Here is a 27048-nt window from a genome sequence, read left to right on the forward strand (position 1 = left end):
GTTTTTACAAATATAATATGTATTTCTGATCATCACGAAAAGCAACGCGTGGATTGCAAACTATGATAAACTACCTACTACATACAAGTATTAATTAAAATTATAATGACTGCTTGCTGCGGCGATGGAAACTCTACCGACACAAAGTATATAAGAATAAGAATTTATATTATAATTTTTAATATCGGGCTAAACAATATAAAACTAAGACTTGATTTCAATTCCAATACACAAATGCTGATTAAATAAATAAACAGACAATGTGATAGGACACGAAACAAACTTGTAGCTTTTAAAAATAAATTACAGTTTTGTACAATATTATGGAATGTGATGTCTGCTGAATTTTGAGTATAAATTACATTTAAAAAATTATCTATTCAACGCACCATTTCAAAAGAACTATGTTAATTAAAGGAATAATTCATTTCCAGATTTACATAACTAAAACTAAAATTGTATAATTTTCTAAATTTTATATTTCCATTGTTTTTTTATGTATATAAATACCGATGACGGTAACAGAAAAATGCTAAGTAAAGTCATAAGTAGTAAATTTAAGCCGTTTATCATAATAATATATAATAATAGGTAATTATACTCATTTTGTCAACTTTCCCAACACTGAATTATTATCGTTAATCGAAATAAACTGATCAACTTTGATATTCTCATTTCTTGCCCGAATGCTGTTGAGGTTTATGTTTTGTATTATACTATTATTATATTTATTTGTAAGGAATTTTTAAATACAGCTATGTGATGACACGACATGACAAAAAGTCGATTGTCCTTGATAATTTAGAGTTCGTTCGTGCATTTTTCTTCACTTATGAATAGTAAAAAACAAATCGACCTACATACATAGTAAGTTATGAGTGTTACATGATTCATACACTATTGATAAAACGACGTGAGTTATGGCATTACAACAGGAAATAAGTTGTTTTATTTGCGCAAAGAAGATTTAAATAACTTCAATTCGTGTTTCAATCAAGCTTTGAATAATGATTATGAATTAAAGTAACTATTTAGCACTCGGTCAAGTATTGTAAACCAACGAAACTAAGGTAGAGTCGGTATGACTTAACTGAATTGGTTAGTAGTTGGTTGCGGTGGTAGAGCCGGTCTCATCGGTGGGGCCATACCCATCTGCATCATTGGGGCGCCTGGCATGCTCATTACCATGCCCGGTTGTTGCTAGAATAACAAAAAACATATTTATCAAATTCATATTCAATTATCAACAAAGGTAACAACGTAGATGGAAGGCAAATAACTTGATACAGGGGGCCTACTATGAGCTTACAAGCAGCCAGTCAAGTTCCATGCAATTCACTTGACGTACACAAAGTTAACCTACACAAAATTGAACAGGAATGGCAAGACAGGATGATGAGTTTTACTTTTTAAACGTTAATTATTGTCCCTGTCTGGCTAGCTGACATCAACAAGAGCGAGATGGTCCTACGTACTAAATCATATGAAATAAATAAACAAATGTACTATCCTTGGTGCGTTCTAGCTCTATTAACCGATTGTGTTCAAAATGAGAATAACCATATTTTTTTATTAATTTTATTATTGATTATACTTACTACGTTGTTTTGTAATATCGGCAACTTTTCAATCATACTTTACAATTTGTCGTACGACTAAATTACATGTCATGCCTAGTCATTATCATTGAAATTAATAAGGTGAGTTTGTAATTTGATAACATAATTGGAACGTATCTTGTATTCGTACATTTTCATTGATTGCATTAAAGTCAAATTGGCATTGTTTAAAAGTTATTTTACGGCTTTCGGTAAATAAAATTATTGAAATTCTATTTAAAAATTGCAACAACATTCATGACAATAATTTATCAACAATGCTTTAAAGATTGGGAACTCGAACTAAAATTTTCAAAAAACGCTCAATAGTTAATAGTATTTATTTATTGACAATTGGCTATATAGCTTGTAAAGTCATCAAATAATTATGAAACTGAAAATATAATAAAACTTAAACGAAATTTCTTAACAATGTAACAAAATCTAAAAAAGGATAGTCACGGAGTAACTTTTTTTGAATTGTTTATTTTTACTGATGAGACCGCCATTTGCACGGCGAATGGCACGTCATGATACAATTTTGCTATGAAAGAAAAGTGTACGGATTTCGAATGGGGAACGTAAACTGCATGGACAGTGAATTGTTTTTGGAGGTCATAGTACGTATTTGACAGGCATCCAACTTACAGGCTTGACAGGCAATCCAACTTACAGGCTTAAACGGGATTGCCCTAAGAGCTCATAGAAGGCCCCCAGTTATCAATAGCTATATTCGGCTCTGGCTGAAAATATATGCAATACAAAATATTATTTGCAAATCGGTGTTTAGAAGTAGACAGTAAATTATTCGTGTCTAAACTACACTGTTGCAGTACATTGAACCACTCCTGTAGGACGTGGTATAGTTACACACCTACTTTTATAAAACAACGTGAACGATGCACTTGAAATTTAGAACAGCAGCAGCGCACGCGCACGTGAGTTTAAGCCAATTTCATCGCACGTAATAATGCAGCGGTTACAGCGCATGTGCTACCAGATTTTCAACTGAGCCTTCCTTTAAACTCACATTGTATGGGGCCAGAGCCTATAAACTATGTGGAAGCTGTCCAACACTAACATAGTATAGCAACTTAATTAATAATATGTAACTGTATCGACGACATAAACCACATAATTTAATACATAACTAAAATATAAAATGAAACTTATTCGTCTTAGTCAAGGCTATCTCAAAATGTAGGGAACAATTTATGAAATCCACAATCTCCATTATAACAGGCACCATTTCAGACGCCTATTCCAAAGGAACAAAGTTACGCTATTGTAAAACAGCGGTCGGCTGCTACTAAATTTAGTGCATCTGTGACGTGTTTAATTTGGTAAAGGAATCTTTAATAGAGAACTTAACTGTTATATTAAGTTATTAAATGCATTAAGTATATTTTTTAGATTGATTTATTAGTCATGCATAATTATATTAGAACATGCATTATCATTCATCACAAAATATATCCAAAACAAGAGCTAGTAAATCCCCGATAAACAATAAGATGTATTGTGTCGTTCATTGCTTGTGTACACGTGATATTTTTTAGATTTAAAAGCAATATTTCGAAAGAACATAACGCATGTTTTTCAGAAGTTCACTCTAAACAGTTTTGTGATATTGTTCAATTCTAATTCACATTCTTTGTTAGTATTTGTAGATTGGCAATTATTTGCCTATTTTGCACGATTGCAATTATTTTCATAAACCGTTACCGTTGAGGTTGAATCTTCTTTCGGAGCAATCGAGCTACATAAAACTGCTTAGAATTTATAGAACAATTTATTAGAGAGTAGTGAAGCCTAAAGACTGGAGCGACGTTTTACATTTCGGTAATTAAAGATACGATAAGCTTTACTTAAAATGCTAGTGACTATAGATCTTTAAAACAGTGTAACGAAGCCTAAAGCATAAGCCGTGGGGCATTTGGACAGGGAATGAAGACTATAATCCTAAAAAGCATGAGAAAAGAAAAAAATAAAGTATAGCACAACTTACCATAACAAAATGCGGGGGATGGTATGTATGGGGCAAAGTGTGAGGCATTGGTGGGAGTGTCATGCCGGGTCCCTGTAAAACGCAAAATAAGACGGGATGCTGGCATGCTACAGGAAGAAAAGAAAGAGCAACGCAACAACAGAGTAACAAACAAAATATAGCATAGGAAAGAATTAGGTTGCTAATACTTGGGCAAAAAGAAAACAAAAGGTTTGTGAAAATAAAAATGCGCAATACTTAACTATAAAAGCAGCTTAATTAAACTAATAGTATGACGCCATATGAACGCTCCAGCGTTTACATCATTTGAGTGTCAGTAGTTACTTTTACTTCTACATACATACTATTGACTTGGGTATTGTCGATTCTCCTCTAAATTGATTGATTGTAAGTATGTTAAATTTTATGTAATTTGACACATATTATTATATGTAAATGTTACGAGGTACCATTAAAACGTTTGAAGAGAGAGAAGAGTCAATATCATCCCTAATGGATGTTACCATATTTAGTTGACTTTTCAGGAACGTGTTTATGGTATCCCACTTTTCATACAGTCACTCAACAAAACTTGTTTTGTAATCGCGTAGTTAATGGTCATTGACATCTATTATTTAATTCAAAGAGGATAAAGTTGTCGCCATCCCCGGACAACAAAATGATAATCGCAACAAAGTAATATTTCAGGAAAAATAAATAATATGTTTTCATTGATAAGTTTCTAAATACTGAATGTAAGTAGATTAATAGTTAGCTTTAAGTAAAGAATATTTTTTGTGCATTCTATATTATAAATGAAACAGCCGTAAGTTAAGCCAAAATGGAGACATTTCAATAATAAATAATTAATCAAAATCAATCATCATATTGGATTTATATTCAGGATTATCATTTTATTCTCGTTGTGTCTAAGCCGAAAACAAGTATTGCACCGTTGACTTATCATTTTATTCTATGGGTTGCAATAGTACAAGTGGCGATTATAATAATTACCGTAGACCGGGGTTACTTTGAATCTCGGGATTACTTTGATCAAAACTTCCTTTTCACATAAAACTACAAATTGCGTAAAAGACTTTTGGGAGATTTTTTTTTCGGGTGGCAATACTGATAAACAGTCCAGTTCACATCTGCGGGTGCGCTGGAGATTTCCCTGTATTTAATGTACAAAAAGGTAATTTTTCGTTACAACCTATTTTTAATTAAAAAAATGTGTTGCAAAACTTCATGTGCAGCTCAGTGTGTGTTAGTATCATGAATTTTTTGGATAGAATCAAAAGAGTATTGTACATTTGTGAATTCATAACAAAATTTTTTATTGTTCTAACCTTGATGCTTTCGTTATGGCGTCGGTTTATTTTATGCGGTGTGTCACTGATAGGTTGCATGGTGTGAGATTGATCAAGTGTCAGTCACAACAGCCGCTAGCAGGAAAATTTGCTTTGTGGCTTTGCTTTAAATTTTTGTATATTATTTGTTTTGAGAACGATGCCACGAACATCAAACTAAACATGTAACTGAAAACTAGGTTCCCGAGTACCGAAATTACTCGAGAAGCCAGGTTAGAAGAAGCATTGAGTCAAATCGTGGTCGGTAAGCTAACCATGAGACTCATCACTCAATCATGAGACATCACAGCTTTATAATACATCTTATGGAACTTTGTATAATAAATAACAACAATCTCTAATTAAAACAAAGGCCCTGTCATATTTAGTAGTTTTATTCGATCAAAGTTACCCCAAGATATAAAAACAGCAATAACTTTTTTCCCTGTTGACTGACTTTTAATTTTTTATTCTGTTTTAGGATAGTAATTGGGGTTAGTTTCAATATTCATACTAAAAAAGGGGGGTTTCAAAGTAACCCCAAATCAATTATAACTTTAATCACGCTGTTTTTATTTTTTTTCCCAAAAAGTATTGATAAATTGTTTGTTATTTTAACGTTTTTAGAGAGAACTATTAAAACCGATAATTCGACATTTTTTTTATTTAAAAAAAATCACAAGTTAAAAAGTTATATATATAGACTTTTAATTTCAAAATTGATCAAAGTAACCTCGGTTTACGGTACATATCTTATTCTCGTGAACATAGTAAGATATTTTTTCGTAAAGGTATATAAAAGATATTTTTTCGTAAATTCTGCTGTTACAATAAGACCATTATATGATAATCAACTTTTGCTTTATTTTGCTTTATTATACGAACAGCACGAACAGTTTGAAACGGGAATAAAATGTGATAGCTGCGTGTAGCGTTATTTCGCGTAATTATTTTTACGAGAACATAATTCTATTGTCATTTGTCATATTAAGAAACGTAACTCATTTAGTTTAATATTATCATATAACCTTATTCTTGTGCACTTGGGCATGCATAGAAAAAGGGCATAGAAAATTTGAATAATATTGTATTGGAAATGAAACTATTTTTCCGGATTTAAATCGCGTATATTTGTACAAACCGACGTTTCGGGCCCTTTACAGGTCCCATGGTCACGTTCGGCATGGTCGGATTGTTTGAAAAAACAAATATACGCGATTTAAATCCGGAAAAATAGTTTCATTTCCTATGTGTAACAATCGCGAAAACCCAAGAACTCGATAATATTGTATTATTTTGTTATTCCGTAAGTACCTGCTTAAAAAAAAAAAAAAAAAATTAAAATATGTATTTGTACCTAAAGATCTTAAATAAGATATATATAACAAAAACTGTGATAATGGCAGTTATCTTTTTGTCCTCCGGGGATGGCGTTGTGTGTGTATTAGTGAGCAATGGACAATACACCAAGTAAAGCTAGTCTTACCATAGGCCTGTAGCCGGCACCGGTGGTTGCTTGAATAGGTTGTGGACTCCAGGTGGCGCCAGGCTTCGATGAGTTCTTCGGTGAATTCCACTGCATCGGTCTACGTCCACACGTTACGCATCAATGTATGCAATGGTCATGCGTGTACTACATTTGCCCATTTGTTTTAAAAGTAGAAGTCGGAAGAATAAAGAAAGAACAAGATAACAATGCAGTGATGGACAAATCTTTAAATCAAATGGACAATATCGGCTATTGCTATAAGTGAAAGCATCTTGAGCATATTGTGGCGTGTATTGCGTGATAAAGTATGCGGGCTAATGACGTCGTAAATTATTCTATAAATGGTTGAAGATTTATTGCATTGGATTAATCGACACTTTCACTTATCGTTTATATAGCATTGCAAATTGGTTCTGCAATTCAATTAATATGGTAAAAATTTGATGCAGTACTGAATTCACACAAGATGCAAATTTTGGTTTGTTGTGGAAAAACGGTATTCTAGCAAACTAAGTAATGTCACGAACACTGGACAAAGTAAATAAGATATACAGTTTCAGAGGAAAATAACGTGCACTATACCCATTATAATATAATTAGAATGTTTATTTATAAACCACAACTAATAAATTGGTTGCAATATTTTGATGAGTCGAAGTTATACACAAGATTATTCTGCTTTCTAAACTAGGGGATCCCGTACCTTAGGAGGCAGGAAACCATTAACGCATCGACTTCACGAAATGGTAATGCATTATTATTTGTCACCTGAAACCTCGCTAGGACCTATCTACAAACACCTATCAAAGAATTGAAAGTAATTATAATTTTTTCAAGCAAGTACTGTAAAGTCTAAAAACGCTCGTTTCAAGCAAATATATAAATCATCTCAGAAATTTAGCGGATGCTCCTCTGAACACTTACTTCGTCTTCCGAGTAATTCAATGGAACATTGTTTAGGTTTACATGAGCATGACTTACTTTTGGGCAGAAGCACTTTTGTTGATAGTCAAGTTGTTAGCCAACTGAGCAAGAGAAGAATCCAGGTCGCCTGTGAGCACTTTACCCGGCTGTTGTTGTTGTGGTTGCTGTTGTTGTTGTTGACCTGCGGACACAACCGGCTATTAAAGCAGACATTTGGCATTAATAAGTAGCACTTTAAACACCAACGCTATCTGAAATTGAAAGTACAAGTACACACATTCGTCATAAATATGGAACATCAAAGGTGCTATACATTTGAACTTATTTTATATGGTATGTAAAATCTACTACACAAAACAAAAGTTTTATTTTCTGCACAGCAATGCTACGAACGAGGGCGAAACTACAAAAAAAGACATACTATTAAATATAATTAGGTACTCCATCACTATATTGACTTATTTACAATCAATCATATTAGACATCTACATGATGTATGTACAAAGAACTACAAAAATTTAAAACCTGCAGGAAGCCTGTGCTTGGAAATTAAAGGAAGCACATGATAGCGAAAGTTACTGGCGACGCAAGCTGAACGATTTTAAAACATAATCATCCATCAAGCATAAAATATCGAACCCATTGTTGCCATCGGCATCATTGGTTGGCGAGCTGGAGAGCCGAACATCATTGGTTGAGACATCGGCATCGACATGACGTCGCCGAAAGGTTGCGTTGCTATTGGCTGGGGCTGCTGCGTGATGGGTTGTTGGGACTGGGACTGTTTGGCGGGCGAGCCCCCGAGGGACATACGCATCACCTCCTCAAGGTCATCGAATGCCGATTTGGGCTGCGCAGGGGCGGCGGGAGGGGGACGGGCAGGGGAAGCGGATATAGGATGGGTTGGATCTCCCATACCCATAAACGGGTTTGCAGCGGCAGCTTGTAGAACAAATTTCAAAACCTTGAGTTAAACATTTTCAATATGAATACATTAAATTAATAGCGCTAAATCCGTCCGTGTTGCACCAACACCACAAAATATGGAAACTTATTAGTCTTATATTAAATCATTACTATTACTTTAGAGAAGGAAACAATCTGAAGAAAGGGATGCGATGCTTTCTATTTGTGAGTGTTTCAAAAATGAATTAATTGAATTATTTTTGTATTATATCAAATTAATATATGAAGCAGTTATTATAACGGATATCTCATCGCATCCCCAAAGAGTAGAAGAAAGAAAGCACCTCACCTGTAGTGTCAGTGTTATTGAAAACGTTAGAGAAGTTAGCTTCGGACACAAAGGTGTTGTTTGCGGGCGGCTGGGCGGGGAACGCGGCCCCGAATCCGTTGGTCGGTTGTTGCGGCCACATGGGCGCTGCTGGCTGCGCAGGGGCAGGCTGCGGAGCCGCTAAAAAGTGGTGCACATACTTAAATAACAATGCAGTACCACCAAGCCTATCGCCTACCTCTTAGGACCGACATTATACTGCATTGGTATTCAGTATCTAATACTTACGTTCCATTAGCTCTCGTGTAGTGTAGTGATAGACGTTTGCTTTACGCTAATGATGCCGACTTAACGAGTGCCTTTGCGAGTACCATCCCCAAAAAAGCTTGGGATGTGCTTTTATAATACAGTGCCGAGGAACTTTATTTTCTAACCATGTAGTGGACAATGTTATAACTACAAACAATCTTCAATGGCGGACTTTTACTTCCTATGTAATTCACAGACAGTCTAGAGACGATTTTTTTATAATGAGGAGTAAAAAACACATGCCTGCTAGTTATTTCTCCCGCTAGTTACAGCTTTGTCCAATATTCTTTGGTATATTTTATTGTACGTACTATAATACCATCATTGTTTGAGTTGTTATAAGATAAAAGAGCACAGTGTCTTCTTACAAACGGCGCAGATTGAATGAAAAAAAAAAAAATTCAATACGCGATTGACATTTCAATAGTATAAAAATAACATCCAACAGCAGGGCTAAAAAGGCCGTATTGGCAGAATCTTAATATGATTAATAGACACGTCATATTATGAATTGTCAATTAACCGTAGTTTGATTCTGCATTTTTAGTTCACCTATATACATTACAGTAGCCATAAAAGCAGAATTCCCAATCTGCACAAGGGCTTAAAAAAACACTGTCTCTTCAATCGTAAAATGCCTGCACCCAAATAGTGAAAAATTATTTAACTAATTATTTATAGTTGCACATTAATATATTACTATTGTGTTAAGCGATCATTAATGTAAAGTTTAATCGATTCAACCGGTAGTTTAGTTAATTACATTGTTGGCTTAGGAGACTTGAACTCACTGATTATCATTCTTTGTTGTTTGGTGACATGCATGGGTCGAAACCATCAGGGATATTTTTACAGTACAAACTTACTGGATAATAGAAAACGAAACTTAACTGAGATTTAGAACATATAAGCCGTAAACATACTTTTGGATAACTTTCGCTTTAAACTCAGCGCCATTCTACTCATAAAGGGTATAGAATCGAATTCAAATCTTTTGTGTAAAACCCAGTACACTGTTGACAGTGCGTTGTCCGTAATTAGTAAGTTACCTCCAAACATGTCAGCGAAAGGATTGCCAAGTGAAAGCAGGTCATCGGAAGCCTTGGTCTGTGCTGTTGTGGATCCAGCCGGAGCCGGACCGAACAGATCTACGATGGACTGCGAGGGCGCCGGAGCAGTCGACAGGAATGGATTATTCGCCGCAGAGTTTGTAGGAGACTGAATTTTATTCTGAAAACAATTAAAACGTGCTTTCTAAGATTTTAATATCTTATACAAATTATATCAACTATGGCTCAGGACCGTTTGCTGATGAAATTATGACAATTATTAAACTTGGTGATTCCCCATAACATGGCGAAAAGCGGTTTGTACGTGGTACTCTGGGAACCGTTCGCAAACAGAAATCGCACGACAGAGAAGAAAAAACTACGGGTATTAACTGGATGGTATACCGTTTTATTGTGATTCACATTATATGTATAGAGAACCGCTGCGAAGTTTTTCTGTACGTAAACCATCTGCCGTTTCAAGTGGACGAGGTTACAGGGTGTATTACAGCTATGCAACACAGAGGGAAAGTACTTTAAACATTATACTGTTAAGTAGATTTATTTGGTTAAATTACAGTTTTGATCAAAGTAATAAACTTCGCGGGAACGTTAGCTGTCAAAGTGAAAATGTAGGGTGGATCGAAAAAATCGGAACGGAGAATCGATTCGAGACGTCAATAGTATAGTAGCGCACCGTGTACGGACGCATACATTCGCATTTTCTAAGAGTGCATAAGCTTTGCTTAGCGCGAGTCGTGACACGCGACATCCGTTATAGAATTGAAGCGTTCGATCGGTATTTAAAAAATGATATGAAATATCAGACGTGTCTAATGTTACGTATATGGCCTATTACAAAGCTCGATTCCGTTTTACAGAACTCGGCTGTAAAATTAAGACTAGAGGTTCGAGTTATAAGATTCAGTCGTTATAATTTGTTAGTATAACGACTGAATCTTATAACTCGAACCTCTAGTCTCACATGCAAGCACGCGCGGGCACACGCACGCACATGCGGGCACTCGCACGCTCGCGCACGCACTTACAGGCACACGCACGTACTCGCACGCTCACGAACGCACTCGCAGGCATTCTCACGCACTGGCACGCTCTCACACGCACTCATTAGCTTTCGCATGTACTCGCAAGCTGTCTCACAAACCCACTCGCACGCACTCACAAGCATTCTAATTTCGTAACCATACTCCCATAAACGAGAAACCAATGCGGTACAAAATTATCAATATACGTACGTATTGCATTTGACAAAGGTTATTTCAAAATAACACGAAAACACTGTACTGAATAGTATAGCTTTTTTTCAAATTATGTTTACAACGTGCAGGTACAACTAAAATAATAACATTATTATTTTAGTTGTACCTGCACGTAGTAGTTGTCACATGACAACCAGACGCTTCCAGTGAAGTGTAGGTATTGATGCGCTAAACAGGCGGGAGTTGCCCTACTTGTTCTTACGTTCTCTTGTTCTTACTACGTCAACAGCGATGCTCCGGCCGCGTAGTGCAGTCGATCTTCGTATCAGTAGATAGGATATTTTGCTTCATGGAAAGATTATTTTATTTTTAAAAGTAAGTAATACTAGTACTTCATTTGGGAATTGAACCGATCAAATGTGAAAAAAAAAACATCCTTATCTTCATCGTCTGTCGATTATAAGGATTAATTAATTACTTTAAGGAGAGTATTATGCTCAAGTAAGTTAGTTTTTTAATGCAGTATTACTTACATTTAAAAGTAAAATTATATGTCGTGAAGCAAAATGTCTCATCTACAATTTTAAAGGACTTTCCCTCTGTTTCGTATAGCCGTAGGATATACGGGTATATTCCCATCACCATCGACATGGAAATGTAAAGCGCAGACGAATAAGATTGAAAGCATGATACGATCACGATTTAACTTCAAATATAAATAGCGGAATGCTGAAGAGCTACTGAACGACCGTACAATATTTAAATGTAAATGGAGTAGAAAATCTTTTCTATAGGGCAGCTAGAGAACTGAGTTTCGCTTAGTAACGATGAAAATCGATATTCTATCACGAATTCAAGACGAAGTTGCACTGCTTTGGCTGAATTAAAGGCCACAAAAACAATCTTGTTTGCTCAGGTGCGAGCTACCACGACCTCCGAACATACGTCAAATTAGTAATAAATTGGATGCGTCGCTAACTTCTATTTGTCACTATCGTAAAAAAATTCTGCAACGAAATCCAGAACACAAAATACAAAGGAATAAATATGCCGTGTATTGCAATCACATTGTATAGGAAGAGTATTAAATTTATATCCTTTATTTACACTTTAAATTGCGAAAAATGACAAAAAAATATATAATATACGATTACGGTTTTGTTTTGGAAGTATTGAACTAATTCAATTAACAGTAATAAGTGTTATTTTTATAGTCATTAACGTCGGTAGTTATTGATTGTTGACCAAGGAATGCAAATCCCGTTGCTCATTTTTTGGATTTTTTCGAAAAACTATAAGACTTCAGTAGATTCGTGATTTACTTGAAAATAAAAGCAAGTTTTGGCACAAAATCAATCAAATTTTAATCTAATCTTCGGAAGGTTGGAATCTTAATTATCCAAACATAACACAATTTAATCAGTCTTCTTTGAAATAACGCATATATAGAACGACGTCTATCACGAGGCATTAAAATTTCTGGAAATCAGTTTTCTAAAAGAAGATAAGAAAAATTAACAGACATTAGTCATTAAATACTTCAAAATTGTATAACAGAAAAAATACAACAAGTAAAAAAATTTCACAAAAACACCACATCGTAACTATCAGTAAAATGCAAAAAAAAACAAATGTGAGTAAAGTAACTAAGTCTTTAGAAATAATCTAATATTTTTTCTCTGAAACAAAAAAGATCTTAATAATGATAAAGCGCCAATTGTTTTAGAATTAAACCAGCTACGGATTCAGTTGCACAAAATTCCAAAATACTGTTTGCGAAAACGTGAATAGAAACGTTAAAAAAATCCGGATTCGATATTAAAATCCGGATTTCAAAATGTAGTAAAAATCCGAGAAAATCCAGATTATTTACTTGCAAGTCATCCGAATTTCATTCCCCATTGCTGACTAGTCAGGCAACATTCGATATGAACGATGTGAAGAAACAACAACAAAAATAAATTCATTATGTTTACATTTTCCTGAAAATTTGATTAGAAATTATTATTATTTTATAACTTGTCATTTCCTTCTAAGTGTAGTAGTAGTAGTTTTAAACTGTCTGTTAATGTTTTTTTAATGTAAATAGGTAGTTATTAAACGAAACAATTCAATTTAATTATTTGGACTGTTTAATTTACTTCTGCTTTTTTACTACTTTATTTATTCTAAAATCACATTACACATATCACTACCGGCCTTATACAAATACGATGCGATTACAGAGTCTGTTGATGATAAGGGAAAATTATCCTATCGTATTGGCATGTCTGTGGACCATCGCAGCGCCGCACTTCAGACTTTCGACATTTTTTTTCTAGAATAATGACTGATCCTGTAACTTCATGGACTGAATGTTGATGTTGGCAATGATGAGCTATGTATATAACGTCGGTGACGTGTTCATAGTGTGACCTTAAGACATGAATTATAAGCATAAACAATAAATTATAATTTCACCTTGTACCTGTCAAATATATGCCTATATAATATATAACCACAATCAAGAACGAACGTATTGATTCCAGGATGGACCAATAAGGCGGTTTCACATTAGACGACAGAAAATGACAACGGCTTAGAAATTTACTATCAGAAATTAATTAACTGCCATGAATATTGTACAAGATAATAAGCGCAAATTTTAATACAGATATAAAGATTTAAAAAAATAACGCCGCGTTATTTGTACCATATTACCAAAATATTACAATAATTTCAAAGTCACTATCGTGTGCGTCTGTGAAAACACCGGTAAGCACAGATAAAAACCCTAAACAAAATAGAGCATTACACAAACGCCACAGCCCAAGACATTTAATTAGTCTTACTATAATTTCTGACACTTCTTCTTCTCCAGTCCATTCCTCTCCTTGTAATAATTGAACCTGAAAATGTGTTTCCACATTTAATTATTTTCCGCTTCTCTGTGTCCATTTGCAAAATTAAACAAAAAAGAAATACTTACATCGTACTTGTTTGCTTGTTTCAATCTTCTGGAATAAATCTATGATTTCCAACCTTGGTTGAAATAAATACTCGGTGCGCAAAGTACTTTTGGTGGATAAAAAAGCGACTTAACACGATCAAGTACAGTTACCTTGTACTGATTCATTGCAGCTTCTTCTTCGGCAAGGGCCTGTTGCTTTAGCGTGTCATCTATGAACAGCGCGCCATTTGGTTGGTTATCGAGTCGAGTGGACGCTGCTGCGTTGCCAAACGACGACGATGTTGACGAGAGAGCTCCCATTACACTTGCCACGTTCTTTTGAGCGCTACAGGAATAACACAAACCATAAATCCATCATTTAAGGTTCCCAAACTTTTTGGCTCATCGCCCACTTAGACAAGATAAAAAAATTTCAACGCCCACCACCACAAAAAATAATTGAAAACACATATTTTTTATACTAACTTAACACAAACAATCACATGGAAAAAAAAATCAATATATCGACTGTGAACTGACAATCGGTTCTATCTCAATACTGACAGGAGAAGAAAAAATTGCTTGCGTCTTTTTATAGCATCAGGTTTATTTCATAAAAATACGTAGTTTTTAAATTTTTTTTATTACACATGTATGTATGTACACTACGTATTTTTATTTAATAAACCAGATGCTGTATAAATGATTTCATTCTTCATCCGGTAAAGTTATAAAAATTGAGATAATACCGATTACCAGTTCAAAGTTGATATTTTTTTCAAATTCGGTGGCACCCTCTGGACAGCATCAACGCCCTCAAATTGCTTCCGAGGCCCCTACAGCCCCATTAGGACTCTTCAGCGCGCACAAGCGGGCGGTAGGGACCACTTTGGGAAACCATGATTTAAAATAACAGGATAAAAAAAACAGCCATTTTACCTGGCAGTCTGTGTCGGGGTGTTAGCAGCAGAGCCCTTTTTGCCCTCGAGTGTGGCCAAGTGTCCTTCAAGTGCGTCCAATAAGCTGCTGGGCGCCTTTGTCAAATCTGGTATATCACCTTTGTCTATCCCCACATTTTCAGCCACCTGACGAACACGTAACAAGTTAAATTGTTGTACTTAAAGATATAGTAACTTAATAAATTGTACAGTTAAGTGGCGATATTTTTCAAATATGATTGACGTAACAATAGGGGCGTTACCGTAAATAGGTACAGAATAGACAGTTTTGTAAGGACACTGCAAAATCCCAAAGTCAAAATTCTAGTAAATAAAAAAAAATATTATTGAATATTAATAAAGTTACCTTCAAGAATTCTCCAACTCTATCCATGCGAATGAGGAATTTCTTGTAGAGATCAAGCGCATCGCGACAATTCTTTTTGTTCATATCAAAGTATTTTTCCAGCAGGTTTATTATACCGTCGTTGTAGCACGCAAACAATCTGTAATTAATTAGGAATTTAATAATCTCAGTACAGCGTACTAAAAAAAACCGACCTCAAAAGTCATTCATCCCTCAGTTTGCCGCCATTAGAGGTGGAATAATTTCTTCAAATTTAAAATGAACCACATCTGAGGTACCCTCTTTTCTACAAAAAAAGAATCCATTAAAATGGAGTTATCGCGTAACATATATACAAAAAAAAATCCTCCTTCTTTTTTTGAAGTCGGTTAATCAGTACTACAATATTTATTAAATTTTATGTGAACTGCTTCCATGACCGAACGGTTACCATGCTGGACTGCCACGCAGAGGTCCCGATTCCCTGGCCGGGAGAAATATTTGTATGGCCTACATTTATTTCCGTCATGAGTTTAGGTGTAATTTGTGGTTGTCTATATGTGTGCTCTGGCTCCCGCGACACAGAATTTCCCTAGTGTGGGGCAATGAGTGTTGCGTTTTGCGTTTAATATAAGTGGATATTATATATACATTATTAAATCAAACGCATATAAGAACAGAAATTACCACCAAAAATAGTACGGAATGAGTACTCCCAAAACATTACAGCACTTCAGTAAAGTGGGTAATTTCCAAGCCCAGATTTTTTAAGTTTGATATCTTTTTTAACGCACTCACTCAACATAGCCCCGCACTAGGGAAACCCTGTATCGCGGGTGCCACGGACACACACATAGACAACAACAAATTACACCCAAACTCAGGAGAGAAATAAATGTAGGCCATACAAATATTTCTCTCGGCCTAGGAATCGAACCCAGGACCTCTGCGTGGCAGTGCAGCATGGTAACCATTCGGCCACGGAGGCAGTCATAATCATAGAATATCGCTAAGCTTCGATTTAACTAGTGTTAACACTAGCTACGTACCGAATAAGATCTCTGAAAAGCAGCATGAAGCACATGTTTATGACGCCATTGGTAAGGTCGTTGGCAGTACAATCGAACTCCAGAAGAGCATCCAGCTGCGCCTGCAGCACGGGCAGCGTCTTCAGCAGCTTTTCTGCATTCATCATGCGTAGTGATCCTTCCTCCTTGCTGTACCATTAAATAAAAATTACATGGTTTATATTGAAAGAAGATTATAGCTAGCACTACAAAAACATTTCATTCTATTCCATACCAAATCAGATATAAATATTGTAGTAGGTAGAATTACCGTATAAAGGCAACAGTTTTTTAATCGCAAATACTTAGAGAATTAATAGCTAGCTCGTTATATCGTCATACATAAATGTGTATAATAGGAGACACCTACCCCCTCTTGACCTTGCAGAAGTCGAAGGCGACAGTCCTGTAGGACAGTGCCTTTTCATTGAGGTACTTGGCGTAACGCCTGATGAACGGAGACATATCATAGCCTGCATACAATACAAAATATGAGAAAGCTTCATAAAGTAACTACTAAATAAAATACTTACCATCGTGCCCATAGTGCAATACAAGATCTAATATCAAATAAAATTGAATATAAATGGAAAGCTTTAGATTTGAATTTTTACAAACTCATATAGGCACGTGTAATTTGTAATATATTTCCCATTAAGAACCTTAAGCAATTACAAACACTCCATATAAATCTTAGTAAAATTAATATCATGCAAAACAAAAACAATAAAACAAGTGCTTGTGCAGTGTAAAGAAATCATGACGGTGCAATTAAATTTGTGAAGTTGGTGTTTTAACTACTATCATTGTGTATTTTTTATCAGTCTATGTCAACATTGAAGTTTATTTGAATATCCAGCCAATGACCCGATAACAGCTCAGCTACAAGTGGGCGGATTATTGCTATACAGTGCACTCTACAATTTAATTAATCTCAGTTACATTCGTCGATCCATAACCGCAAAAGCAAATAAAATCGTCATTGCTGCCATTACGCGTAAACAGTGAATATCAATATCTTTCAATTATGGAACGACAAACACTGCAATTGACCCTATTTAGTATGCATTGTCTATGTAATAAAAAATACAAGCCAGTTGATGTGAATAATATTTTACAGCACGAATCATCCCAACAATAATTTACAATATGGCTAGGTTCTATAGTACATTCTTTTCTGATTAAGGAAAATTAATGACAGCAATCTAACCCAATTCGTCTGTCTCGTGTTTTCTTGTAATACCGTATCCGAGAAACGAAATGGCAAGCTCATACATGCCTATAAACAAACAACTCTATAAGAAAGCCTCTCAGTGTGCACAGTGATGGAACAAAACATATGCCTGTTGCATGAGGGGCGAGTTTACGAAACACTGGTGCCAAACTTGCTCCCACAACCTAAAGCTGTTACTACAAACTAGAATTGGACGGACAAACACGTATACACAAAGCTTCCATTTTCTAAAGAACACTCACCGATTCTGGCACCGGCTGCGCCTTTTCGAGAGCGATAGGAAATTAGAAATATTCAGTTAATGTGGCGTAGACAATGTACATAACTAAAAACTATATGCGTAACGGAGATATTATATATATATACACATACACACACACACACCAACTAAATGTACCTTAGTTATATACAGTTCTTTACCTAAAATATACTTACTATACTTACACCAATTGTATATCCCAACTCTAGTTGAAATGTACAATTTATACTGTCGCATTTTTCTGTTCAATTGTTGTTAAATCGATTTATGAATAACATATAGGTAACTATGCTTAGGAGACTATACTACTTTAACCATTACAATGTCAAATGTCATGGTGACAGCCAGCATTGATGATTATTACGGCGCCATTGCGAAAAATTTTTTTATATGAGAAGTTTTCTATGAAATAAATGGAATTATCTATACTAAAGTTAACGTTGCGTTATGTAATATAGATTAGGGCCTGGAACTAAGAACTAGGACCTATTTTGAGATGACGTAATTATTATTAAACAAACAAAATATATTTTTTCTTAATATCACACATGAAACCAAATATTGTCTTAATTCAAAATTGTGGAATTGAGTAAACACGATTTAAAGTTTCAAAAATTACTGAATGTACCCAATAAATTTATATTCTCGTTTACAAATGGATACCTAAATATTATGTGTGTGTGTATATATATATATATAATATTTGTTAATTATATCTAATTGGGAATACATATATATATTATATATATATATATATATATATCTTTAGTATTATAGTGGTTGTAAAATTCGCAACTATTCTAAATTTTACAGTAACATAAATCATGATTCAATAAATATTCGTGTCTCTAGAAGCTGGTCTGAGGTACAAGTCATCGTATTTCTTAATTAAAATTACCCAAGATTAATGTTTAATGTTACAAATTGTAAAACATTAAAACAGTACTAAGGAAGCCTCTGAAGAAAACTTAGCAGCATAAAATTGTACTGTAGAATGTTCTGACATAATATTTAATTGTAAGTAGTCTTTTGTTTTTATTTCAATTTACCAAACGTTGCCTGTTTATGACAGCGAGTTTAAAAGTTAAATAAAATACATCATAAAATGCAAATTTAGAAATCGAGAATGAAATACGTCATTCACATAGCAACCAGCTATACCATAAGACGCCAAGAATATTTGGCAATAAGATTCGTCGTGTAAGTGTAGTGGTAAATAAAACTTCCGCGCATTTCCTTACATCAGGCAAGGAAAATAAATCTTTGATGTACACCTACATTATTAGCGACTAAAAGTTAATCTTGATATTACACGAATAAAAATAGAATCTAATTAGGAATATTGATTATGACACTCACCTTGCACTCCACTTTTATCTAAGAAATTACTTAGTTGAAATGTTGAATTACTGGACGCTAGGTACTGTGTGAATCTCTGAAAGGTACGAAAGAATAAAGTTAGACGTAAAGGTTTTCATTATGTATTTATTTTAATATTTCAGACAAACAGACCAAACATATTTGGGGGCCGTGTGCATTAGCGTTAACAGGCTGGGACTTGTGAAGTGCGCGTACATAATTTTATCAAGCAGTTTAAGACCTATAAAGATACTTTATTGACTCAAGTGGTCGGTCGAATAAGGACATTTATGTAGCGGGGTGATAATAGCACTTTATCGAATAAAAGAGATATCCACTTTAAATAATTTGAATCATGTCGTAAGTACATTACAATGCCTAAGGTTACATTTTCTGCTTTATATGTACTTTTCTCAAACATGCTCGGGAATGTTTGCATTAGGGCGTTCGCGCACTACGTTCGATTCGTATTAGTTCCGAATTCGAGAAATGATGGTCCGAAATGTCAATCATTTTATCTCCAGGTGTACAAGCGACACTCGTATTTTCTCGGATTCGTCAAGCGACATCCGAAGGGCCCGAGTTTTCTAGATTTGTATAGTCTCGGTTTTGGAACGAATAGGAATCGGATGCAGCGCGCAAACGCGCTTACTTTTAAAAAACGAACATGGATAGTTTGCCATTTATGGACCATGTGTCTTCTTCCCGGTCAAGGTCTGCAAAGTAAGTACCTATGAAAATCCATTACTGTCCACTTTTCTAAACTTTTGAATCTATCTACTAACAATGAAATATGTAAACAGGCGAAAGAAAACTCATACAGCCAACTGCTCAGTGTTCGTAATAGTATTAAAAAATACCTACCTGTACCGTTTACTATAAAAAAAAGAAGAAAAAGGTGGTAAACTAAAGTGATTTGGTATTATTTTCTGTTTTTTCATCTTTTTTGTATTTTCGTCGCGAAAATTAGTTCTACTTCGAAGAGCGATAACAAAAATACAGCAATGGATTGTACTCTGTCTTAAATTAGTCAAAGGCAATTATTATCCACGAAAAATTGTTTGGCGGCTACGAGCAAACTCATAACTTTTGAAATTTTCATGCACTGGAGAACCACATGAACCACACTATCAGAAGTTCAGAATACTATTATTAATGTGGCTGGAAAAACATGAAATTGATATTGATTAAGTTTTTTAACTTTTTCTATTAGGCATCTTCCTCTCTTCAATCTTTTATTATTTCCTCACATTGTTTGAGAAAAGCACTATATAAGCCTCGGCGGGAACGGGGACTGCTTGACTCATATTAATAACTCATACTCGTCCAGCAATCCCTTACTTCTCGGCCTCTGCAATAACGTACTATATATAATCAATAACTATGTTTAACAATACATTATCATTTGCGACATGAGTCACAAACATTTTTGCTACTTTGACAATCACTTAGCAAAATTATTTTTCCATTTCGCGACATGCAGAGTAAATGTATGGTTTAAACAATCGCAAGCTAGGGTAGACGCAGTAAATTAATGTTTGATAAGAACGCTCAGTTTCAGAAAGCAATTACATATTTCCTCTGTACCTGTTATTTATGTCTTATTGGTACTCGTACATTTCAAATTTCGTAAATGCAAAATTTTTGGACTTCGTAATTATAAAAGTGGTAATGGACTCACCTCATTGCCATATGCTAGTAGATGGTGTACAGTAATAAGCGCTTTATAAACAACGACCCAGTTGGTATTCTGGGTGCGCTCGACGAGCAAGTTTGCCAGCTGGGGTATCGACACATTCGGTTCATTGGTGCAGTGGACTAGATCTGAAACAAAATATCCCTGTCTATTCAAAGAGGCCGCATACAACCCAATGTCGTTACCATCTTCTACAGCAATTGTACCGGCAACAATCTAAATTTGACCACTACTTCTAGCACAAATACCTACTTCACGGAACAAATTTACCAAATTGTTAATTATCAAATTGTTTATCGATCCGCGTATAAAATTACTCTAGGCAGTAACAATGTCTGATAAAAAACAGATGTAACGATCTGCTAAAGTGACTGATACAATAAATATGTGATTTTTAAAAATTAATACTTTGTTCAGTACATTTTTGTTATCTACATAATTTATCTAATTTGCCGAAACGCGTGCTGACAAAACGATAAAACAAATATTGAGCATGTTTGACATTGAGCAAATTTTCCAATTATTCTATTGAAGCACTTTATATCTACCCAATAAAGATGGGTTCATAGGGTTCTTCAATATATCTTCTCACTTTGGGGCCACAGCATGATTACTTATAAATTGTAGCTTTTGTTACAAACGGAGTTACGTTATTTTATTAATAAACAAAATTTTATGGTTTCATAAATAGAGAAACGATTTATTCTTTCAGATATTTTCAGATATTTATTTTGAATACTTCTATTAAATTATTTGTCCTCGTTGTAATACCGCGAAAATGATTTAGCAGCTGAAGGTGTCAGCTTAACTTAAATTTAGAATATTATCTTAATTACTTAAAACAAATTGTATCTGGTACCAACGTTCATGGCGAAGTGATCAGCGAAAAATGTCAGGTTTCTCATATTTAGTATATCTCAATGTAGGCTAGCAGACTTGCCGTCTCTTGCCTAGTTTTGTTAACAGTGATTGAGCTATTAACTGAGAATAACGTCAATATAGTTACAGATCAACTATAAACCTGTTGTTGATTGCTTTGTTGTAAGGTTTTAGTATATTGACTAGCTGTACCTTGAGTCTTCTAATGAAGATGATAATAGGGGACTATGACTGTTTTGGTGAATAACATATTATTTTTCCGCTTCTTAAAGAGCCTCTCCATTATGGAAGATTGGTGGTCAGTTTTCTTGTCCAGAGCTAGCCTGAACAGTTGTTGCATGGTCATGATGTCCACTGTGCGGTTCACTCCCTGGTGTTGCGAAGTCATGGCATTTTCCTTCTTCCAACCTTCCGCTTCCCAGCTACTTTGCCCATCATTATGGTGTGCAATAGATGATATCTGTTTTGTAGTACATGACCCAAATAGGCAACCTTCCGCTGCTTGACAGTACGTATCAATTCCATCTTCCTCGCCATACATTTAAGGACCTCGACATTCGTGACTTTGTCCGTCCAACATAACCTGAGGTCTTCTTTTATGGTCCACGATTCGCATTCATAAAGAACGACTGGCCAGACGTAGCATTGCAAGGGCCTAGTGCGGAGTTTAACAGACAGCTGCCGGCTGCTTAAAACTTTCCTCGTTGTGTCAAAGCATACCCGAGTAACTTCTATATGCACACACATCTCGGTATCACTTTCCCAGGAACATATTATTATTAGTTATATTAGGAACATATTATTGCCAACAACTTATTACGTAAATCATGTTAAAACATATAAGTTTCTAGACATAAATCAATTTCCTAACAGTATTAGGCTGAATTTACATTACCGCGGCATAGAAGGGAATTTTTGAAAAGAAATTGTACATACATAGCACAATGAACTTTATCTCAATTATGTAAGACTGCGCGCGAATTGTCCGGAAGAATCGTGACCTGCACTTTGGCTCGTATCTAGTTTGTACGTTACACAATTGACATAAAAGTTTCACGGCAATGTAAATTGAGCGTCATAGTTCACTTAGAATACAAGGCTGAGATTCATAAATCGAACTTTGACTTTGACTAAGCAAAAATGGCGAATTAAGCAAGTTTTTTCGTATTTACAAAACAAACTACGCATACGTTTAAGCAAGAAATTATGAAGTAAACTCAAAGTTTAATTTAATTTCTTGCTTACATTTGGGCAAAGTTCGTTTTGAAAATACAAAATACTTGCTTTCGTGCTTACATTTGGGCAAAATTCGTTTTGAAAACACAAAAAACTTGCTTATATTGCCATTTTTGTTTAGTTGAAATCCAAGTTCGTTTTATAAACTTCAGCGAGAAAGAACGGTTACACAGGGCGACTTATAGCAGCGATACAAACGCGCGCGTTCGCGACATTTGAGATTTATAGGCGGTTGACTATCCCTGACTCTATGTGACGTCATAAGAGGCACAGAATCTTAGATCTTGTTCAACCAGTTTGAAATCCACCTTCAAGTGGAGGTGCTCCTGCTGGACAGTTAACTCTACACGTCAGTAATCACGCAACACATCTGCTCATAGTAATTCGACTGATCGCATGATTATACGATGAACAAAAAAAAATGCATCGCGTTTGTATCGCTACTAAGTCGTGTGTGTGAAAAGGTTGACTGTTCGATTCGTCTATTTCCTATTTCGTCTATTTTTCCGACCGGTCTACTTTCCCGACAGGTCTAGGTACTTTAATGTTGCGTCTACTCAGGATAATCTCGTACAGAGTACTAAAAAAACCGACCTCAAAAGTTTGTGAAATTATATCTATTTGCCAAGTTTTATTGAAATCGATTACCGGAAAGAGGACGAAACTCGATTCACCCCCTAGTTTGCCACCCTTAGAGCTGGAATATTTTCGTCAAATTGAAACGGGACCACTACTGAGGTACTCTTTCCAACAGAAAAAGAATTATTATAATTATACACAAATGGTTAACGTAAAGCGGCCATAATTATCAAAAACATAAAAAATGTGTCGATGACAATCGACGCTGGACCGTTTTGATAAGCGGACCGATCGGGAAAGTAGACGAAATGGGAAATAGACGAATCGGGAAAGCGGACCATTTGGACAAGTGGACCGATCGGGAAAGTAGACGATTAGTGTAAGTGGACCGATCGGGAAAGTAGACCGATTGTACAGAAGGGGATTAGCTACTGCATCGCGACTGAATCGCTGCAGGGGCGCTGCTAAAAACGTCGCCGTGTGTAACCGCTCTAAGAAACTCTATTGTAGGTTCTAGTCAGTAACTGTTGCTTTTATCGAAGAGTTGACCTGTACATGTTAAAGTAAAAAAAAGGTCAGCTAAAAGCCATGGCCTTTGTTATAGTATTGTTTTTCAAACTTGACACCACAAATTGAAAATTACTGGGTTACAACATCCTTAGAGCCCTTGTTGAGGAAATCACATGACCATGACATGCATCTACTAGCACAAAATAGCAAATATACTTTTTTTATTATAATTTTGGCCAAGCGTGTGTCTATTAATTATTATTAAATAATCTCAGTATAGAATTTCTGAAAAGTAGTCTTAGCAAAGCTATCACCAATATATAGTATAAGTTAATTAAAGTAAATTAACAAAAATTAGGTAATACAACAACCATGACAGTGAAGTATACAGTAGCAAATGTGTGTTACAAATGTATTGGAGAGTCCATATTAGTTGATAAATATTATCACATTGGTAAAACACAGGAAAGAGCTCTGTCCGCTTGTTTATCATATTTCACTGCACTCATGCAATACAAATCTAAGTAAACTAAAAGTAGTTAAGACTTATTTCCTGTGTTAGTGATTTCTTTTTGTAAAAGGTTGTTTGCAGTGATTTAGGATTGCCTTAATTATACATATAAAGAAAAACAACTACAATAAATATTATGTGACTGGGAAACAAAGTCATTGTACAATTTAATACAGGCTTCTGCGGTTCTACACGAAGTACAAAATTCAAAATTGTACACAGGTCAGTGTTTACTTATGGTACTTTGCACTGGAACAATAATTATGTGTTATCTCTGTCACACCTGTTCAAATTATTTGTGAATACCACTGATACCACCTCTACAAAGTATAGTTAGTTACTTTGCATTGACAGTTGCATGCACAGACATTCAGCAGTGACAGTTGTTTAGATAAGTTGGTAGATACTTTAGAGATGAACAAATTAACTAAACCAGGGGTTGAATTGTGTAATTTGGAAATCATCCCAATATAAATTGCGATAAGTGTAATTTTAGTTTACTAAGCCCATTAGCTATATTTCAATTTATGAAGTTCATTAATAGTTTTTGCAAGTAACTAAGGTTGACAATTCATGCTGGACATCAGGCTGGCTTTCAAATTAAAAGTTAGTGAACAGGTTTATCGATAAGCAAACAAATGCACGTCAGCTACATGTAGCGATAATTGTTGACTGTATTCAGAGCAACTCAATATCAAATTTTTGCAATTTTACTCAGTATAATGTTTGTACTCCAAAATACTTCAGATGTGTACACATGTAGGCTTTATTTCTACAAAATGTAGAATAGTATATGAACAATTAACTGTTCTGGGTCCATTTCTGATAATTTTCTTGAAATCACTGGTCATTGTAATTTGCCATTTGGCCATTGAGATCACTGAAATTATGTTGCAATTTTGATAATATTCATTATTCTGCTAAAATGTAGTTCAGTGGAATGGCAGTGATGGCATTCATTCAATCAATCACTAACAGATGTTGCTTTACTAAAACTACCATGGAAATTACTGTGCATATCTTAATATTTATCTCATTTAATCAGGAATTTAATCATCAAATTAAATGTATCTTTTTATGTCAAATAATTAGTAGACTACACCATCAACGTGCCATTGACTTACCATTGAAGAGAAGAATACCAAAAAATTGCATGCCAGTTCAATAGTAGCTCGATAACTAGCAACTGATAAGCCACTACTCTTTTTAGCAGAATACCAAACATACAAAATCCTGTTATTGCCACTCTATCGACATACAATTGACATGATTTTAAATTATCAGAGGAGCCCTGATATTTTGGAATTATAGAATAAATATCAACAAAGGCATTTTGATATTTGGGAATTAAGATTATTTACTAAATGACCACTTACTATAACGGTGACAGAAAACATTGTAACAAATTCTGGATTTTAGGGAAGACTCAATGAAGTCTTAAATGATACAGTATCTAAACAACAAGTCATGGCCTAAAACACAGTGCTTAGAGACCACCTGTACCCAGCAATGCAACTTTACTATACATCAATGTATGTATGGTGAAAAAACAGGTCATACATTTCAGACACAACACATTATCATCTCTATTATGTTAACTTCATGAAATGTAACAAACATAGCAGGTACGTAGTAAGTTTTTCATCATTTATTACATGAAGTGATAGTATAGTATATGCTATTCAAATTTTTATTTCAATTTACCAACATGCCAGTTATTATCTTCGCACCTGCTAATATGACATAATGCAGAAATGTAAAACTATGTCGAGTTTTCTATAGTGGGGCACGAAAATGTATACAGATAATGTTACTGCACCACCTGTAACTCCATTAGTGACTATTTCTATAGCTATTAGTTGATTAACTTGGTTCGAAAGTAGTAAATAAGTTTGGAATCTGTCTTCGTCATGCATAGCACGATCATACGATGGGAGTTGTAATATCGACCATAGGTGTAGGTCGCAAATGTCAAAAGCTAACGAGATTATTGAGCGGAAAGCGTGTGCCTGTTCGTGTACTGTTTAACTAATTTCGGTCAAAATAATATTATAAACAATACTTACAATCTAAATGTTTCTTTTTAGGTGCAATCATTTCTTCGGTGGTAGCTTTGCATACTGATTTTGCTAATCCCTGGCCGGCGATACTATGGCGAGCAGCTAAAAGTCTATCGTTTATTGTCTGACCTGCCATCTTTACGTGCAATCCCGACATAAACTATTTACTTAAACCTCTGAATTGCTTTTAGCAAATTCACAAATTATGACGACGACAAAAATGAATGTTACCGCCCCCCTGACAACCACTGTACTAAAATTAAGATGGCGACTGGAATCAGACGGA

General features: G+C 35.0%; 1 protein-coding gene across 7 annotated transcripts; it reads right to left on the reverse strand.

Annotated features, from left to right (window-relative positions):
* Positions 1–609: 609 nt before the first annotated feature.
* Positions 610–26974, reverse strand: LOC113239314 (phosphatidylinositol-binding clathrin assembly protein LAP). Of its 7 annotated transcripts, none has more exons than XM_026476235.1 (16): positions 26769–26968; positions 20973–21115; positions 19292–19367; positions 17916–17930; positions 16810–16912; positions 16422–16589; positions 15394–15532; positions 15028–15173; positions 14260–14434; positions 9940–10120; positions 8603–8761; positions 7987–8289; positions 7405–7528; positions 6421–6520; positions 3607–3678; positions 638–1200 (listed from the first exon to the last, which is right to left on the reverse strand). In XM_026476235.1, the coding sequence occupies exons 1-16, from the start codon at positions 26917–26919 to the stop codon at positions 1087–1089; spliced, it is 2169 nt and encodes a 722-aa protein (XP_026332020.1). In that variant the 5' UTR covers positions 26920–26968; the 3' UTR covers positions 638–1086. The 7 variants fall into 7 exon arrangements, with proteins under 7 accessions (XP_026332023.1, XP_026332025.1, XP_026332022.1 ...); XM_026476234.1 differs by having other exon boundaries at positions 640–1200; positions 17916–17936; XM_026476237.1 differs by lacking the exon at positions 3607–3678 and having other exon boundaries at positions 630–1200; positions 17916–17936; positions 26769–26970.
* Positions 26975–27048: the final 74 nt, after the last annotated feature.

Source organism: Hyposmocoma kahamanoa, unplaced genomic scaffold (genome assembly GCF_003589595.1).
Source record: "Hyposmocoma kahamanoa isolate Upper Pololo Valley unplaced genomic scaffold, ASM358959v1 99879, whole genome shotgun sequence".
Lineage (NCBI taxonomy): Eukaryota > Metazoa > Arthropoda > Insecta > Lepidoptera > Cosmopterigidae > Hyposmocoma > Hyposmocoma kahamanoa.